The sequence below is a fragment of the Rissa tridactyla genome, chromosome Z, assembly GCF_028500815.1.
Source record: "Rissa tridactyla isolate bRisTri1 chromosome Z, bRisTri1.patW.cur.20221130, whole genome shotgun sequence".
Classification (NCBI taxonomy): Eukaryota; Metazoa; Chordata; class Aves; order Charadriiformes; family Laridae; genus Rissa; species Rissa tridactyla.
In genome coordinates this window covers 61,356,208-61,374,865 of record NC_071497.1, presented here as the reverse complement: position 1 = coordinate 61,374,865, position 18,658 = coordinate 61,356,208, and the positions used below count along the sequence as shown (strand labels likewise).

At 34.8% G+C, this 18,658-nt stretch overlaps 1 protein-coding gene across 3 annotated transcripts in view; it reads left to right on the top strand.

Annotated features, from left to right (window-relative positions):
- AP3B1 (adaptor related protein complex 3 subunit beta 1) overlaps positions 1–18,658 on the top strand; it is a 178,364-nt gene that overhangs the window by 113,733 nt on the left and 45,973 nt on the right. For 2 of the 3 annotated variants that reach the window (XM_054187047.1, XM_054187048.1), the window contains exons 20-22: positions 1,812–1,974; positions 10,258–10,330; positions 11,180–11,286. In XM_054187047.1, the coding sequence (XP_054043022.1) occupies positions 1,812–1,974; positions 10,258–10,330; positions 11,180–11,286 (343 nt within the window). Of the gene's footprint in view, positions 1–1,811; positions 1,975–10,257; positions 10,331–11,179; positions 11,287–16,999; positions 17,608–18,658 lie in introns of those variants that run through there. The other variant, XM_054187050.1, reaches the window with a different exon arrangement.

The window sequence follows — 18,658 nt, the reverse complement described above, 5'->3', positions numbered from 1 at the left end:
CTCTTCATTAGAATAACATCTGAAATTTTAAGCAGTAAGGTAAACAATGATTACCCATCAAAACTGGTTGATGTACAATAAAGTAACATTTTTAATCTTCAAATCTAGTTTTAAAGATAAGCTAAAGATAAATTGTTGAAAAACAACTTACTTCATTTATATAATGGGTTCACAATTATTTGTTGATGCAACTCCAACTTCTGTTCAATGGCAATGAAGGAAATGTAGAATTTTGTCAGTACCTGTTTTATACATCATGAAGTAGAACTTTAAAGAATACACGCTAGTGAATGTTTATGTTTAGCTCATTGACCTCAAACAAGTTCTTAAATGTTGTCATACTGAAAAATAATTTTGATAGTACCTATTTTTTCACCATGATTTTAACAATCAGATATGCTACATTAGACTGCTTTTGTGAAGTGTAGTCTTGTTTCATTTTTAGCTTTGCAAGCTTCAAGTTTGCTGCTTTCAGAAAAAAATGCATTTGACTAAAATTTGGGGGTTTGATTTCAATTTCAGTTACATGGGTAGGAATTATTAGCATGGCTTAAATGTTACTGTTGATTTTTAATAAATTTTATTACATTTGATTTAGGCAATTCAGTCCTGGGGAGCTGTTGGTTGGGAGGAGGAATGTATTGCCCTAACTATTTTCCTTTCTGTCATGTTAGATTTTTCAATTCCCTTTCTCTCTGTTTTTCCCTTCTAAAAACATTGCTCTCTCAAACAGTAATGCAGCAAAGTACATTGTTTTGTACTGCTCCTAAAGCTAAGCAAAAATGTATAACAACTTAATTTCAGTCCAGAGGGACTCTTACTAGTTGAGTGGTCTGAATTTGTTTAATTATTTTGTTTCAGCAGTTACCTTGTTACCCTTCAAGCATTTTAGTAACCACCTTATTGGCTTGGGGAGGAAGCTGAATCAGGTGGTGTATGAAACACCTGATTTGGAAGTATAAAACTGTTGCCTTCAGATCCAAGAACAGACGTGTTTTTTTCTGTATGGGATACTAATTTATCTGCTCCATGATAACTATTAGAAAGCAATTTTCACTTCCTGCGATATTTCTAGGTAGTAACTCCCCTGAAAACAAAAAGGTAATATACTAATTGTAGTTGTAGTATTATTAGAAGCGAACAAGGCAGATTTTAGTAATATTCAGTAGCTGTTAGTACAGAGCAACATAATCCAACATTGCCAGGGTGAACAAAACTTTACGGTGTGAAGAATAGTGTCTCTGAAGTCTATTAGCTGTAAGGTACTCAATATGACCAAAGGTGTCAGAATGTAATAGCACTTCTCTATAAACTCTTTAATGGGTTGAAATATTGTAGATACTGTAGGTCTGATTTCTATGTGGTTTGATTTAGAAGAAATAGCAAAGGAATAAATTCAATGCATTAATTTTTATTTTTTTAAAGCAGTATTACTTTGCAAAAACATCTAACAACTCATCAAGATTCTGTTAATCATAGGTGGAATAGTCCGAAAGTTTACTTATTTGAAAGGGTGTCTGCACTTCTTTCTGAAATGTCATGAGCTTGATGCATGCAAATAATATTTTTAATATTTAATATGTTCACAGTTTTGTTTGGCTGTTTCACTGGTTTGAATTATATGTGATGATTTGTTGTGTAATGTGATAGAACAATTTTGTGTACCCTTAAATAAGCTACTACTTCTGCCATCTTAGCTAAGTCTTTTATAATGAAGAAATACTGGCTTAAAACCCATTTAATAAAACTTTGAATTGTTAATGTGGGATATTGCCTAAGCAGATTCCTTAATATTTTTTTTCAATATGTAGTGATTCAGAGGACATTAAAAAGAAAGCAAAGGGGATCTCCAAAAAGAGAAGCACATCCAGTACCTCTGATACAGAGTCCACGTCATCTGAAGAAAGTTCTTCAGACTCCAAGTCAGATTCAGACTCTAAGCCTGGAAAATCTAGAAGTGCTACCTCTAGTAAGGTAATTATATTTTTTAAAAAACCTCTATAAAATATGAAAAAATGCATCTAAGCATCTACACATGTGTGTTTCTGTGGGAGTGGGGATTGGTGGTGGTTTTATGGGTATCTAAAAATCCATACTTTCTGGAACAAGATTTTTGACCTTTCATAAAAAGATGAATCCCAAAGCAGTTTGATAATTTAAGCAAGAATATTTTTTATCAAAAAGCATATTTCCCTTTTAATTCTGTTATATTTTTACTCCAGATAGATGATGAAGAATAGAACCTAATTATTTTTTTAGATTACTGTTGAACTGGTGAAAGCATAGTATGTGGATAGTTTGCAAAAATAATATCCTAATTTGGGTTGATTATTATATTAAAATGGGATCTTAAAGTATAACTACTATAGGACCTGTGTCTGACAGGAAGCAAAACCAAGAAACCAATGTTAGTACATTGTTTCATAAGAGTTTAAAGATATTCTAGTAGAATTGTTTTAAAATTTCCTGTTAATATTGAGAATAGTGCAGTTAATGCATGTATACTTGAGGTGTATACATAGATTAGTAGAAATGATATTCTTAATGAGTAATCAACTTCTTATTGCTCTCTGCCTTTCAGAGGAATGAAGCTTATAAAGGTGTCTGTTGTTTCAAATTGTATTAGCTTTCTTACAACATTTACGAAGTAGCAAACTTTCAAATACATCTTTTAAATTGGATTCGGAAGTGTGTGAGGATGCAAAAGTGTTCAACAGAGCCATTCATGTGTCAGTTAAGTTTTAATTGCTTACCTTAGTGAAGAAAAAGAGGTTAAAAGTTCATTATACTCAAGTTAAAGTTACAGAGCTAAAACTAATAGCATGAATAGGTTTCTGTTTCTCTAGCTACCTTTCATTTAAAAAATAAAAAAAAGGAGGAACTTCATGCTAAATCTGTTAAGGTAGAAGAGTAAAAGAAGTTCTGACACTATTTTTCTGTTACCAAGTTTTTCCTGTGCATTTCTTTCTAAATATTTTATTAAAAAATTGAAGGGTAGAATTGTAGCTCAGAAGCTTCCATTTTAATACTGATATGTGGTTTTGAAAATTAAATGATACTCTGATGCATTTTAAATTAAGCCAAGACATTTCAGTCCGGACTCCTGTATAGATTGCTGAATAGTCAAAACAAACATTGTTTGTTGCGTTTGATGGAATTGTAGAAGCTGATGGACAGGTGTGTTTTGAACAGTTAAGAGGGAAGGCTATAACTTCATTAAGCTATTTTGCTGTGCGTTTTCTTTGATTGAGGAGGTAAGGCTCTAAATCTTGAACATATACTGTACATGGTCTTTGTTTTGTAACTTTATAGGTCAACCTAGGAACTCTGAGTTATAATCTTTTAATCTATTCCCTTTTTCTACCAAGTAGAACAAAAGATGAAGCAAGACTGTACTATTTAGAAATGGAGATGTGTTTCCATGGTTTGATCATTGTTTCCTGCCCAAATGCTACAATGGGTAATGCACCTATGTCAAAGTTTTTTCTAGTAGGGAAGCGAAATTGAATGGTAGCACAACACATGTAACCTAAGTCTTCTCAGAGTAAACTCCTTTGACGCTAAATGGGTCATGAATTAATTCTAAGAGTTTGCAGCTTCTCGTATTAGCACAGTATTTTTTCACCAGAAAGTAATACGTACTCTGACCTGTGTAGTTCTGAGCAACCACTGCAAAACCATATTCAAGCAACGGTGTCTTCTCTCTGCTGCATTTGTCCATTTTTTTCAGGATATCAGCGCCATTTTTCATTATTTCTTTCACTGCAGTTATCTAAACTGTTTTGGTTCTTTCACAGGGTATGTGAGGATTACAAGCATAAAGAAGCTTTTTCTATTTTAAAACAGCAGTTTAGAATGTGCGGAGTCAAATATACTGAATAATGTGAGAACCGGAATGTCAAAGAAGCTTGGGATTGTTTTGTTGAAGTCAATGGAAAATTATCAAGCCCTTGGATTTTAAGAGAAGAAAAAGAATGTTGCAGTTGTCCTGAATTCTTACTTGATTAAGAAGGACGTAAAAAGGAATGTGTTAGGAACAAGAAGTATTTGTAAGCAATTGGCAGAAGACTTGATCAGAGTCAAAGGGTAGAACTGAAAAATTGCAAAGCTTTTAAACATTGCAGAAAATATTTAAACAAATAGCAATGGGTTTATATGCATGGCAGCAAGAAAAGAAGCAAGGAGGTTATTGAAAAGAAAAGCTTACTATGCAAAAGCTACATGTCTATGTTCCTTAAATTCTTTTTCACTAAGAAATTAGCACATTTAATGTAAGGGCAACAGCTATGGCTGATGAACTGTAAACAGCAATGGTCATATATGAAGCGGGCAGGGAGGAAGTTAATTTAACACTCTTGAACATAGAGGACTGTTTCAGTGTACTTTATTAATCTCTAGGACCATGAAGTTAGTTTCCATCTAAGCCGTGTTGGATGCCTGCATTTATGCTTGAAGTTTCTAATACCGGGTTGTATTCAAAAGCGTAATTGGATGAGGGGGTGGGGAGAATAATCACAGGTATTTTGTGTGAAAGGTGATTGTTATGCTAACTAGCTTAATAGAATATTTTTTTTTTGGAGAGAGACCTGTTTTGAGTCCAGTGATTGTAGGTGGAGCTAACTGATGATAACCTAGGTAAGCCCTTCCAAGCTGGAAAAAGCAGCAATTGTTTACCAACTTTAAAGAACATTACAGATAAAGTCTTGTATAGATCCTTTGTGTTGAGGTACATTTTACAAAGACCACCCATGTTTATTTTATTTCCAGGAAAATCTTAGAATTTTTCTGCTACCTGACATCTTTTCAGGCCAACCAGGAAGCAGACTGTTTCAGCCAGGCTCTCAGAAATGCATGTTTTGGTTCTGATAGATTTTTATTGGAAAAGCCATTGGTTATATTACTCTGCTACAGGGTGTTCTTAATTTGGTCAGTGTATATGGGAAGATGATTCATTAGGATTTCCTTTGCTTTTAAATAAAACTGAAAAGATGTTCTAAAATACATATTGGTAAGAGGAGTAGTTAGTAGGCGTGATTTTTATAGTTCATCAGTTTGCTACACATTATGAACTATGTTACTGATGTTCTGGGTGCTGTTTACCATTCTCTGTGTTTTGTTGGGTACCATTGCCATGTTCAGCAGAATTTTCATAATAAAAGAGGTTTGATTGTACTCACACGGGGGCATACATCCATGCATTTACTAGCATTAAAATAGGTTACAAAAACTTCAGATTATTTTTCCTGAACATATTATTAATGCTTTTGTGTTTTTTCTCTTGAAGAATCATTTTGAAAAAGCTGTTGTGTTCACTGTAATTGAGCTGCAGTGAATAGAAAAGTCACTCTCTTGTACTGCAGTGTTTTATATCATTTTGAAATATGGATAGTTTGAGGTGTTCAGATACATATTATACTGTAAGCATAAATACTGTAGAGCTAAAATGCGGATTTGAGGGTAATGCATGTATAAGTAGGTGTCTTACAGTGGGATTTTAAAATCAGCTACTGTTGACCTCCTTATACAAGTATAATACAGTCACTCAGCTGTTAAAAGCCTGATCCACTATTTAAAAAATATACAAAAACAAATTGTCTATCTTTCTGCCTGATCTCTTTTTCAAGTGCTAACACAATGGAAACAGTGGGTGATCTGTCAATGCATTTGGATTGTCAATGATAGTTTTGTATAAATATTGGGAAGATAAGAAATAAAATTCACACAGCAAAATATGATTTCATCTGCCTTTTCTCTGCAGCTCCATGGCTCATGCTGCGGTGTGAAATTCTCATTTTACACACTTTGCAGGCGGAGCACATGAATTATGCATTGAGCAAGAGAAATCTCCTGCTTCAAGTCCTATATGCATTTACCAGGTTCTATCTCTATTACCAAGATGAATTGCAAATGGAGAAATGTTTGATGGAATATAGCTTAACTTCTTTGTTTAGTATTCTGCTTTTCCCATAGTGGGCTCTCTTGGTAGGAAACTGTTTGGGTTATATTGAAGACTTAGTTTTAAGAAAAAAGCTGAAAAACTATGTTACAGAGAAATGCCAGATACGTCAGAGCCTTTTTATTGTCTTGATTTGGAATGCAAAGCTTTTTTCATTCAATAGAAATATCTGTTGGTAGTGTGTGTTGCAGTCATTGGCTGTTTATTATTCCTAGAAAGCCAATCAATTTTCTTTTCTTGGAAAAAACAAATTAAAAATAATCATGTTTGTAATAGGCAAGACCCATGTAAATAGATTCCATTTGTGTTTTGCACAGAATTGCACACAATTAATATATATACCCATATATACAAATATACATATAAATATGAAAATATTTTTATGTTTATGTGTATATATAGCATGCATACACACACAAGTAGCTCAGTATTTACTTAAGCTTGACACTTGACTGAAGTAGAAAATAAGACGTGATCATACTTTAACATTAGCTTTGTCTTGATTTAGTTAGCTTCTGATTGTACATTTCCCAGATGGTAGGGTTGTTTTGGGAGGTTTTTTATTTGTGGATAGGTTGTTTTGTTTTTTGGGGCTGTTTTCTTTGTTGGTTGGTTGTGGTTTTTTTACAGTAAGATGATGTACTGAAGTACAGCATTCTGATAAAGTGTGCGGTGGGAGTTTTTCTTACCGTGCATTACCTTGATGTAATGATTCAGTACTTGTGCCTTATCTTAGGATCATTTTATTTTATTTTGGAGTATAAGAGATAAATTCTCTTGAAGGATTTCCCCCTCATTTTTAAAGAAGAATTACGTAGTAGATTCAAAATAATATCAGTGTGGAAATGCATTTTATCTTATAAAATTACATATCAAGCTTTGTGATAAGTGCTTAGTAACTACTTTAGAATGGCAAAATAAGTAACAAAAAAAAATAAATTGAGGAATATTATTGGTGTTATTTGTGACATAGAATGTCCTATCTTAATTGTCTTCAGTAAACAGATTAGCAGTAAGGGAATTTCTTGGCTCTGACTCCCAATTTTTTTTAAACATCGTGACTTAGCAATGCTGCCATTGGAAGAACTGAAGCATATGCAAAATTCTCATCCTTGTGCTATAACCTCTCATGTGGGTGAACTACTTTTCATAGATTTTAATTGGCTGCATAATAAAAGGGAATGGAGAAATCCCATCTCTACTGGAATAATTAGCAAATATAGAACTCCAGCTAAAAATAACCTTTGGACCTTAATCATAGTTGAAGATAGAACTATATCTTATGGATAGGTGGGGGTAGGGAGTGAAAGAGTTTGAGGGTGGGGCTTTGTTTTGGTTTTTTGTTTTGTTTTTTTTTTTTTTTTCCAAATATATTTGCATTTTATTTAACCATGTTCTCTTTTAATATGTTCTGGTGTCTGAAGAGTTTGTAGTTTAGCAAAAAAGTTATGATACATAATTTATAGTAAAAGTGCTGCAGATAACAGCTAAACCCCTGATTCAAGACTAAATATTCACCAAATGGTACTATAAAAAGACTTGGAATTCCTTAAAAGAATTATCATGAAATTGTTTCTCTGACACTTCATTGGGGGTTGGACTAGATGATCTCCAGAGGTCCCTTCCAACCCTATGATTCTATGATTCATAGACACGAGTAATTCAAGTAGACCTGTAGCTTATAAAGTATACCATTTATCCTTATTTCACAGATTTAAAAAAACAAAATAGCCAAAAGAAGCTTAATGACTTGCCAGTAATCACACTGGAGGAGAAAAATTAAGTTTAGTAGATGGGACCAGAATGGAACTCAAGAGAGTGAGTTCTGCAGCAGAGTCCCTCACTAATTCTGGGCAAGGCATATAAGGAATGGAATAACATTAGCACAAATATTTTGTAATACTTCCTTTGTCCAGAGAAGTTTTGTGTTTTGGATAAATCAGCAATACTAGAATACTCAAATACCATAGTGTCGTGATCTAACCCCAGCTGGGAGACAGGACCACATGGCCACTTGCTCATTCCCCCTGGTTGTGATGGGGGAATCAGAAGAGTAAAAGTGAGGAAAAGCTTGTGGGTTGAGATACAGTTTAATAAGTAAAGCAAAAGCTGCACATGCAAGCAAAGCAAAACAAGGAATGCATTCACTACTTCACATTGGCAGGCAAGTCCATGAAAGCAGGGCTCCATCACGCATAATGGTTATTTGGGAAGACAAATGCCATTACGCTGAATGTGATCATCCCTTTCCTCTTTCCCCAGCTTTATATGCTGAGTAGGACATCACATGGTATGGAATATCCCTGATATTCCATATCAGTTGGGTCAGTTGGGGTCAGCTTTCCCAGCTGTGTCCCCTCCCAACTTCTTGTGCACCCCCAGCCCTCACTCATGGGGCAATGTGAGGAGCAGAAAAAGCCTTGATTGCTTAGCAACAACTAAAACCATCAGTGTTTTACCAACACTATTTTCATCCCAAATTCAAAACATAGACCTATACCAGCTGCTATTAAGAAAGTTATCTCTGTTGTAAATAAAACGATGACACAGTGGTAAGGACCATTGAAGTATGTTGATTTAAAAATAATTTTTAAAATAGTGGCTTTCATCTGTCTCTGTCCACAAGATTCTTTTCCTCCCAGAATATTTAAAGCACATCCGTAATGATCACATAAGTGACTACTTTCTATGTGAGCCATGGGTTTATAGGAAGAAAATGATAAGCAATGTCATTTGGGCTCATGTCAAGGTTGATAGTCATTAACATCAATGGCTTCAAATGTTGAGAATGGTAGCTAGTTTCTTCCATATTCTGTGGAGGGGACAGGGAAGTTTCTCCCCAAAATGGGAAAAAGTAGACTCAGCATTATTGTTAGTTTGCAACTGACCATGAGGCTGAGAGATTAAAAGAAAGAAAATGCACTTTCAGAAAAGAAGGGTCATTTTATTCTATGGTGATAGTTAAAGAAAATGATTCTAGCGTTCTAGCTTTGAGTTTCTGAGAGGACTCCAAGCTCCTCTAGGAATTTCTAACCTGAGTGCCTGATGGGACTGTGACAGCTTGCAAGAAATGCCAAAGAAATGGAGGCCTGGATGGGCATGCGGAGTTTTATTGATTTATTTTGACCTGTTCATTTATTAGAAAAGGTAAAAGAATAATATATCTGTATGCACTTGGCTGTCACATGCTGTTGAAGAGTAAACTGGTAAACTAGAACTTCCAAAGAAGCATCACTCCTGGAAAGACTGTGTTTAAATTACTTGCAATGCCTTGGGTAGTGAGCAATGTCTTAAGGTCTAAAGGCAGTTGATACATTCTCTGAAAGAGCAACAAAGCCTTACGTCCAGTGAGTGAGACAGAGAGAGCAAAGGCAGAAGGAATTCTTCAGCTGATCCAGATGAAGGATGCTTAAGAGTGGGTAGGAATAGTGTGATGACGAACTGTCTGATAAGCATCCAGCGGGTAATGCGTCCAGGTTCTGGCTACGTCCGAAGATCAATCCTTTTTACAAAACCACCCTAGTGGAAGTCCATATTGAGCTGTGACACACTAAATGCTGTCCTGAGTCATCACTGTCTTGTTCTGTAGGTATGACCAACACTCACTCTTATTAGATTTGTTTAGAACTTTTTATTTAGCTGTATTGAAGCAAATTTTATTGAAATACTCTGTTTGCCAAGTCACTGAGATTACAGTGAGCACTTATGTAAAGTGCTCTACTCTTTACATAAAGTACTGACAGTCCTGACTATTAGAACTCATCTTAAGGCTTAAAACTGAAATGTTTTTATGACAAAAATCAACTTTTTATTATTTGTCTAGCAGTTACGTAAAATCCCAGTAGACGATGGGACAGGATTCCATACTCCTAGATAAGTGCAAATAGCGCTGCTTTCTTATTGAATGAATTTTGTCCTGTTTTTCATAGGGAAACAGAAATATTAGTACCCAAGTCTTTTTTCTTACCAAAAAAAAAAAAAAGAGGCTTCTATCTTTATTTTGATGATCTCAATAGAAGTGTCTAATCTGTCACCAAAAGTTTTCTTTGATTAGCAGCTATTATTAATATTAAACAAAAACACAGGCTTCAGAAGAGCAAGTGAAACTCAAATGGGAGTTCAGGTTCAGTTTACTTGTGCAAAGAAATCTTTCTCACTAGGTGAATTCTCTGAATGCTGAGCCCTGAAAATGGATACCTTTTTCTTTTACAGCAGAGAAAATACGCTTTGCTTTATAAAAGTACTAAAGACTTTTCTTTTGCTGATAGGGTAAAATATGAAATATTCATCTATTTTGACAGAAAGAAGAAAAACCAGTCCAAGATAGAAAAGCTCCAAGTAAACAAGATGTGTTTCTCTTAGATTTAGATGATTGTAAGTATCTTGATTAAAGCCTCATTTTTTCTATGGCATAAATTCAATTGAGTTAACTCAATGAATTTTAAATGCCTGAAACATTGATTCTGTTTATTTACCGTACCAGCTTCCTGACAAAAAAAAAAAATTGTTTTGACTCTCAACTTACTTTTCAGCATAATTATTACAATACATGATTTTGTTTGTTTTTGAACTGAGAAATAGTTTCAAAATTTAGAATGCATTGGTATGTAAAACATTTATTTTGAGAATTTTTATATGTGTGGACTTGTCTTCTGTTAAAGTGGGCTTTCTCAGATGCCACTGGATGTTGCTCGTACAACACCTATGCAACCTATGAACCATCCGTGGTACTATAAGATGATACTGAAAATCACAGTTTTGAAGAACAGGTTAACATGTAATCTTGGAAAGGTAGGGTAGAGCTGACACTGGTTTTTGGCTATGCTTTGTAGTGACTTTCTTCAGGTTTGCTTCTATAGATGCAACACGTTAGAGCTGCATTAATGTGTACTTTGCACATAACTTGAAAAGGTGCTGCATAGTATGGATCAGACTGAAGGATAAAACAGAGGAATAAATGTGAAAGGAGGACAAAATATTTTTAATGTAAATAACATGGTCTATACCTATATCAGTTTTATTTATATTTTCATTGTTTATTCTGAGTATTGGGGCTCTATGTCTGAAAAAATAAATCTTCTGCTATTAAGAAACATATATACAAGGGTAAAATAAGTAGATCAAGATGTAAAACCTTTTTACACTTAATGAAAATAGGTCATTGTCTTTCCCAGTATTTTAAATTTTTTTAAAGTTAAGTATCAATTGCCTTTTTACTTCTAGTCTGTCCTGTGACAACTCCTGTGGCAGTTCCTACAGCAGCTGTTTTGTCCCCAAGTTTAGCAGCAGACCTAGAGGGATTAAGTCTGCCGAGTTCATCAGTCATTGATGTAAGTACCTTTTAAAAAGTGGGGTGGGGTGTGTGGGTGTCTTAATTTAAGTATTTCACAAGTTTTTGAGGCAGTCATTAAAGTGATTTTTTTAAACGTACTTTTATCTATAAAGGTCTTGTATGACCTTCTGGTTTACATGCAAGCCTGGCAACTTTTTTGATCTGTAATAATTACATTCTGAAATGTGGAGAAAAGTAGGATTATTGCATGTCTGAGAAGGATGCCTTCAAGGATTTTTAACCTTCTCTTTAAACCTGTCTTTTTCGATGACTAAGGGAAACTTTAATTCACAAATTAAGTATCCAAACTATACAAATCTTTCAAACCATCTAGTTGCTACACTATCAAAAATAAACTACAAGAAAATCACATCCCTGTTAATCTTCAGCCTGTTTGTTTACCATACATGCCTCCAATTATGACATTTTGCTACTTGTCAGTAATTTTTCATGAGTATACAAAGCATAGCCCCTGGGTGCAAATAAAAGGGGTATAGATTTACAATCAGTGGCGTTATCAGTATGTGTCATGATTCATTCTGTTAGTGCTTTCTGCTTTGTAGCACTTTCCATTAGGGAATCTCAAAATTGTAGGTATAATTAAAGCTAGCAAAGTCATGGAGGTAGAGGACATTCCTTTGTTGGGGGAAAGGATAGTAGTTTTTGTTCTTTTGTGGTTGTTTGTTTTTTTTAAAGTCATTTTGAGTGTCCAATTTAAATTTGCAATTTAGTAAGGAATAGTAGCAGTACGACATAGGATAGTTATCCTTGTGAAAGTGGATGGGAATGACTAGAAAAAATACCAGAGGCACAGGCATTCTTTAGCCTAGCGTTGTTTCTAATGAGGCTGGTATATAGAATTTACACTGCAACTTTAACAATTGTTGGTAGGGTAGTTTGTGCTGGCTTTGGGAGCAATATGTTTTGAAAATCGTTCTTCTTACATAAAAAAGGTGCATGAATTATTTGACTCAGGAAATAAAAGATCTTAGCTGATGATTCAGTTTCATGTTTACAGACTTTAAAATTTGGTATTGAAAAGGTAGACTTCCAGATAATTTGTTGGATATTATCCTTACCTAAGCAAATTGTGACGCAATCTAAATTTAAAGTGGAGCAGCAACAGTCTGTGGACATGCAGTTACTTTACCAGATCCGTAGTCGTTTACCTGTCACACAGTCTGAAAATGACAGAAATTCTCTTCCATGTTATTTTGCAGTGCAGTATGCGGTGTCAGGTACCAAGCCTGAGTTTAACTACAACGGTGTTGTTATTCCTGTGATTGCAATCCCACAATTGCTTGTTTGCCATCCTTTATGGCTTTGACAGCTCAAAACACAGGCAATCTGTTTTTCTGGGTCAACTTAAGAATAACTGTGGTGTCTTTGCTTTGCTTCAGAATTAACATCTTTGAGGGTAAGTTAAAGATAGCAATCAGTAATGTTGGATGCTTGAGAACACCCCCTGTTTGCCAGTGTCTTTAGTCCTTTCATCATCTACAGTACATGAACATATGTTCCACTCACACATTCATGCTTGCTTTCCTCATGATTGCCACTATTTCTTTGCTAAATTGCTTCTCCCCATTCTTCAAAAGGTAGCTGCAATGAAATTGACGTGTTAGATAGAAAGAACTAGAACGTGTAGGCTAAACAGTGGAAAAAATTCTGCATGAAAGGGTTGATACTGCAAAATACCTCTTTCTTTGTACTGCTGAGTTCCTGGTAAAACACATAACCAGTAAAGAAGATGGAACGCTTCTCAAACTCACTGCTCTGGAAACAACCCAAATTACATAAGAACTAATTGTTGCTGCCTGGATAGTGGTTACCTGTTTTGGGCTGTGTTCTGTTCCAGATCTAAGTGCAACTCTCATTGCTGTTGATAATAATTGCAGATGTGCATGAGATCCTTTGCTGAGTTTTTGTGAACCAGGAAGCAACAAAAATTAAATGCAAAAGTCAAAAACTGTTCTTTCAAATGATATCCTTGTATTGTAAAAAGTCTTGCATGCAAGTAGTTAAATAACTATTGTCATGTGTTGTTCAACACCATCAGGTAATTTTCTAAAAATGATAATATAAAACCGGCTTTTAAGATTTTATGTGGGAACATCCCTCTTAAAATAGTATTTTGAATTTAATCTGTGATGACTAATTCTAAAAATAAGGAGGATAGTTGTCATACTTCAGAAAACTTTTTCTTCCTTCAATGGGAGAGAAAATGAATTTAACTGTAGGGCACATGCCAAACTAACAGTGAGAAATTAATTTATTACTAGCCAATGGAGAGCATGGAGTAAAAATAGATAAGTACAGTATATGACCCTAATATCAAGGAAATGTAGCAGCCACTTATCTTGGAATATGTCAGGCAGTCTATTATTCAAATCATTCAGCACTGTAATTGGATACAGCTTTTGGAAAACTTATAATTCCAAATTCATAGCTGCTGAACATTATAGAAAGCATAAATACAAGAATGGTTTTACAGTAATGGTATGGGTCTCTTTAAACCTACAAAGCCAAAATATCCTTAAATGGAAACTACAGTGCACAACGTGACGCTTTGTCCTATGGCTCATTTGTTTTTATGATTCATGTTTACATATAGCACATTTCCCCCTCGTATAAACGCACACGTGCATATTATAGTTTGTTCCAGGAAAAACAAAATTCTGTGGTAATTCATGGATAACTTTCTTCCAACTGGATGCAAAACGTAGCAGATTCTTGCACAGGCTTCTGCCGTGGTACATGTAGTCCATATTCAGGTGGCAAAACTGAACCAGGTAAATGAAGTAGCCAGAGGCTACTATGGGGCTTTTTGGGGTATGCACGCAAGAGAATCAGACCTAAGTGCTTGGGGAAGTTCTGCATTTGGAGCCAAACTAGTTTTAGATGGATAGATTTGTGGGCTTGAAAGATACTTGAAGATACAGTGACAATGAAAAATAGGAGGTGAGAGAAAGCTGCAAGCTGTCAGTGTAGTTTTTACTTGAAAACACCAGAAATGGGTGTTGTCCCACACCCATGGATGAGGTTATAAAGTGAGAGAAGAGGGAATTGACGGCAAAACTCATGAATGACATAAAAACAGGGAGGGTTATAACCTGCTGTGGGAAATAATGTTGTGATCAGGAATGGTGAGAAGAGGAAGAGGAGACCTATGGTATTGGAGAGAAACTGAAGACAGGAGTGATCATCTGTTCCTACCCATCACACAGCTGATGAGAAAAAAAGCTAAACCACCTGTTCTTTTCTCATTAGGATTTTAGATGGTAAAAATATACAAGCAACAGTTCTCCTAAATGTTGTAGAGCCCTGAGTATGTTCCATATGATAATTAATTGGTAAAAATGACACATAATTTAAAAAATAAAATTAGTGAGAAGGAAAGACTGCTTTGGTAGCAAGAAACTTGTTACAGTTCAGAACAGTGTTAGTGCAAGGGAGAATTGACAGCTAGATATGAGTTCGGACAGTAGCAGCAGTTGGTTAGGGCAAGAAGTGTGTGGAAGTATGGGCTGAGTTGAGTAGGGTTGAGGGGAGAAGATTGCTTCCCCAGCCTCAAATAGAGGATAATTTGGGGAAAAAGTCAAGGGTGAATAAGAAGTTCATGATAAAAACATGTAGCAAAAGAGGGGAAAACTCTTGTTGTGGTGAGGAGGCGCTTATAAAAATATTCGATGCAACAATTTAGTATTGCCATCAATTATTTTGCATATGGAATTATGGCATAATTGTAGAAGCGGTACCTCTTTACTTACGACGGTTTTATTCAGCAGTGTTCAGTGTATTCTCTTGGTAGTAGTTATTACCAATTTTATGTTTTTATTGTTTCCTACTACTCGGAGTTCCACAGAAACTGTTTAGGAAGGGAGGAGTATATCGTCTTGTTTTCTGTCTCATGTCTTCTACAGAACTTTTGACTGAGATCCACTTTGAGAACTTCTTTAGAGTGGTGATGCATAGAGCAGAAATAATAGCTTTTGACAAAAGTCAAGGTCGAGCTGCAGACCTGTCAAACCAGGTCATAAATACATTTAATTTCAAATTGAGCACACTTACTTACACAATTCCTTGAGAAACAGTAAACATGAACACCCTCAATATTCAACTAGAGATATTTTCAGAATAGGAGAACACCTTAAATGCTGCTTTAATTTCTAAGTTGTTGAGGTAGTCTTAACAGGGGAAAACTTTTTTATTTAGGTTGCTTTGTCCATTTAGACTGTTTCTAATTCCACTATAGCAAGTGTTAAGACTGACTCTGAAGTATAATCTTATCCCATGTGAAGGATCTCTTCTCAGAAGTACTGGGAATGCATGGATTGCAATAATGGATTGTATTGTGGCTCTAGTCTGGTATGCAGCTTCCAGGAAAGGTTAGCATGAGGTGCTTAAGAATTTGCAAAACCCTACAGTAGAGGAAGGAATAGTAGTTCTTCCAAATAATTATTGGCGTGCACTCAACTTCATGAGTTTTGTTTTTTCAGAGCTTTGTTAGCAGAAATTATTCCGTAACTAGGTACATTTATCATTCATATAAACTCTGGTCTGAGTTCTTACCTCAGGAATGGCTGTATCGGAAGAAACATTAACTTGTTAATGTCATGAAAGAGATGTTGTGGAATCGGTTGTGATAGCAGCAAACTGTGTGCGGTGAGCGATCATTCACAGAATCATGGAATCTTCATGGTTGGAAAGGACCTTTGAGATCATCAAGTCCACTAGATTCTAGAGTCAGCTAGATTCTTGGTACTCTTCTGCTTTGTGTTCTCAGAGAGATTTTGATTAACTACCATTGTTTAAGTAACTAGTTTTATGTTTCTGTAAATATATCCAGTCCCTCTTATGACACTTCTAAAATTTTTTAGTTGGATGAAAGATATTTCTTTTTAATTGGTTTTCAGTGCTAGCCACATCTTCTCTTTTTCAGAAGTTTTTGTGGTTTTGTGTTAGGATAACGCAGGCTTATGGTATCCTTGATACCATTTTATTGCTTTTTATAGTTTGCCATTTGCTCGTTTGTTTTTCAGCATCCTATAAGAAATGTCTTATGGTTTTGGTGTCTCATCACAGGAGAGCTTTTTCCTATGCATTAAATGTTGTCATTATACTTCTTCTGAAGCCCACCTTTTTATATAAAGGTTGAAATTGGAAAGGTTTGTTGGGGGGAATTGAAGGGGAATGTGTGCCACAAGATAGTCTACATGTATCCTACCCCTCTGCATGCTTATAACTTGTTTGCATTGTTGACCACACTTGCACATTGAGCAGAGATGTTTTTGGAGTTCCATGTAGTTTTCCCTCCAGCTTCTTTTCTTTAGATGGTGCTTTTTCCATGTGGAACAGTTTAAAGTATCTGCATTATCTCCATTTTCCCCTACTGTGCTCTACAAGATTTGTAACTAGCAAAAGGCTTAATTGAAACCACTTTTTACAAATATCATATGTTAGTAGGGTGCCTGGGAAAGTTTGTACCTATGAAGCAAGTGAAAAGGCGTAGTCTTAAATTTAAGTTAAAAAGCAACTTTCTCTTAGTGCAGCCTAAAATTCAGCTATGCAGCTGATTAGGTGTGACTGATGCTTGTGGGAGGGTGGTGTGGTCCAGTGGATACAGAACTGGGTGTTACATATGGAAAATGAGTTCTATTTTTGGCTTACTACTTGCTGTGTGATCTGGAGGGAGTAACTTAATCTTTTAGTTTTCCATCTGAAAAATGAGGATAATGGTGCTTACTCACCTTGGGAAAGCACTTGGAGATCTACAAATGAATGTAGCTGCTCATCAGCAGATATTAACCATTGCCAAGACAGAAGAAGGGATTAAACAAAGACCTCCTGCATACTTAATTTTGGACTTCTGTGTTTAAAGTTTGCTGTATAAGAGCGTGTTCTTAAATCAGTAACATAGTATATGTTACCATCAAATATTTGAAAGTTATAATGTCCTTTCAGAAATTGCTTCCGCATACTTTTTAAAAAACGATAGCTTAAAAAAAAAAAACCCTGCTATGACACTGTTTTTAAAGCGTTTTTTCGCCTTTGTTCTTTAATTAGAAATCCATTTATCAATATTTATGATGTTTATTAGTGATCCAAGCCTTAAAAATATCCATCTTATGTTTTTTAAATACACTAATACAAGCTCTACACTTAAAAATTAAGAACCTTGAACTTCTTTTCTTTTAAATAAATTAGAGAATTTATTTTGGAAGTTCAAACATGATCTTTCTTCTGCATCATAAAGAAGTTTCTGACACAAGATACTGGCACAAATAATAGCATGCCCAGTCTGAGAGATGTATTATGTTATTACTATTCATTTCATACAATTTCATTGATTTAGTTGATTATTGTGTGTTTTAGTACTAGATATTCTCCAGATTGGGTCTTTTATTTATGCTGTTATATATATAATGTATACATTTTATAAATTTTATATATGTTATAAATTTTATATAATGTATAACTATATAAATATAATACATAATTAGCAACTTGTATATTAATTAAATTGTATTCTGTGTAATCAGGTCTTTGATTAACAGTAATGCTCCTATTTCAGTGCTATTTTGCTCAGTTGTTATCTTGTAGAGAAAAAGATTAAACCAATATTCAAACATTGTATTTAGAAATAAATGCTAAAATTGCAAAGCAAAGTGCAATAACAATATTAAAATCATATTAAAATAAAATTTAATTGGGGGGAAGGGTTATTGCAAAGAAGAAACTCCTTTATATAAGTTATTGTGAGGAGACCCTTGATCATCTTCTGCCTACATTAAAAGTCAGTACTGTCCTTAAAACTAATCCAACTTTTTTTGAGAATTAAATGCTTAGATCTATGACAGAACTTAAAGTAATGCTACTTCTCCTTTCCAACATGAAAAATACATATATTATGCTCCTTAAAATAGGACTGCTATAAACAGAGTTGGTGCTAAGTGCTTAAAAACAAGCATGTGTAGTGCATGATGATGATTCCATAAGTTATTTTTTAAGTATGTAGTGTGGTAATTTATGTAAAACAGAGTGTGTCCGTATGTGTGTTATGCTATGTAACTCAGACAGAAGAGAGAGGTAACCTAAGCTGTATTTTTGTTTTATTTTGTGAATAAAACCTACCTCTTAAAAATTTCAACCACATCTTTCTAAGGTAACATTTACCTCCTCACATCTTTAGCATCTATCAGACATGACATGGGACATATTCATTGACCCTAAAAATTTTCATCAGTCTCATGCACTGGAAGGGGGCAGCCCCAGCCAGACAAGAGGCTCATTTCAATTTTAACAGCTGTAATTAAAGGTTAATTCACTGAGTCAGGATTAACGAGGAAAGTACAAATGATAGGCAAGCA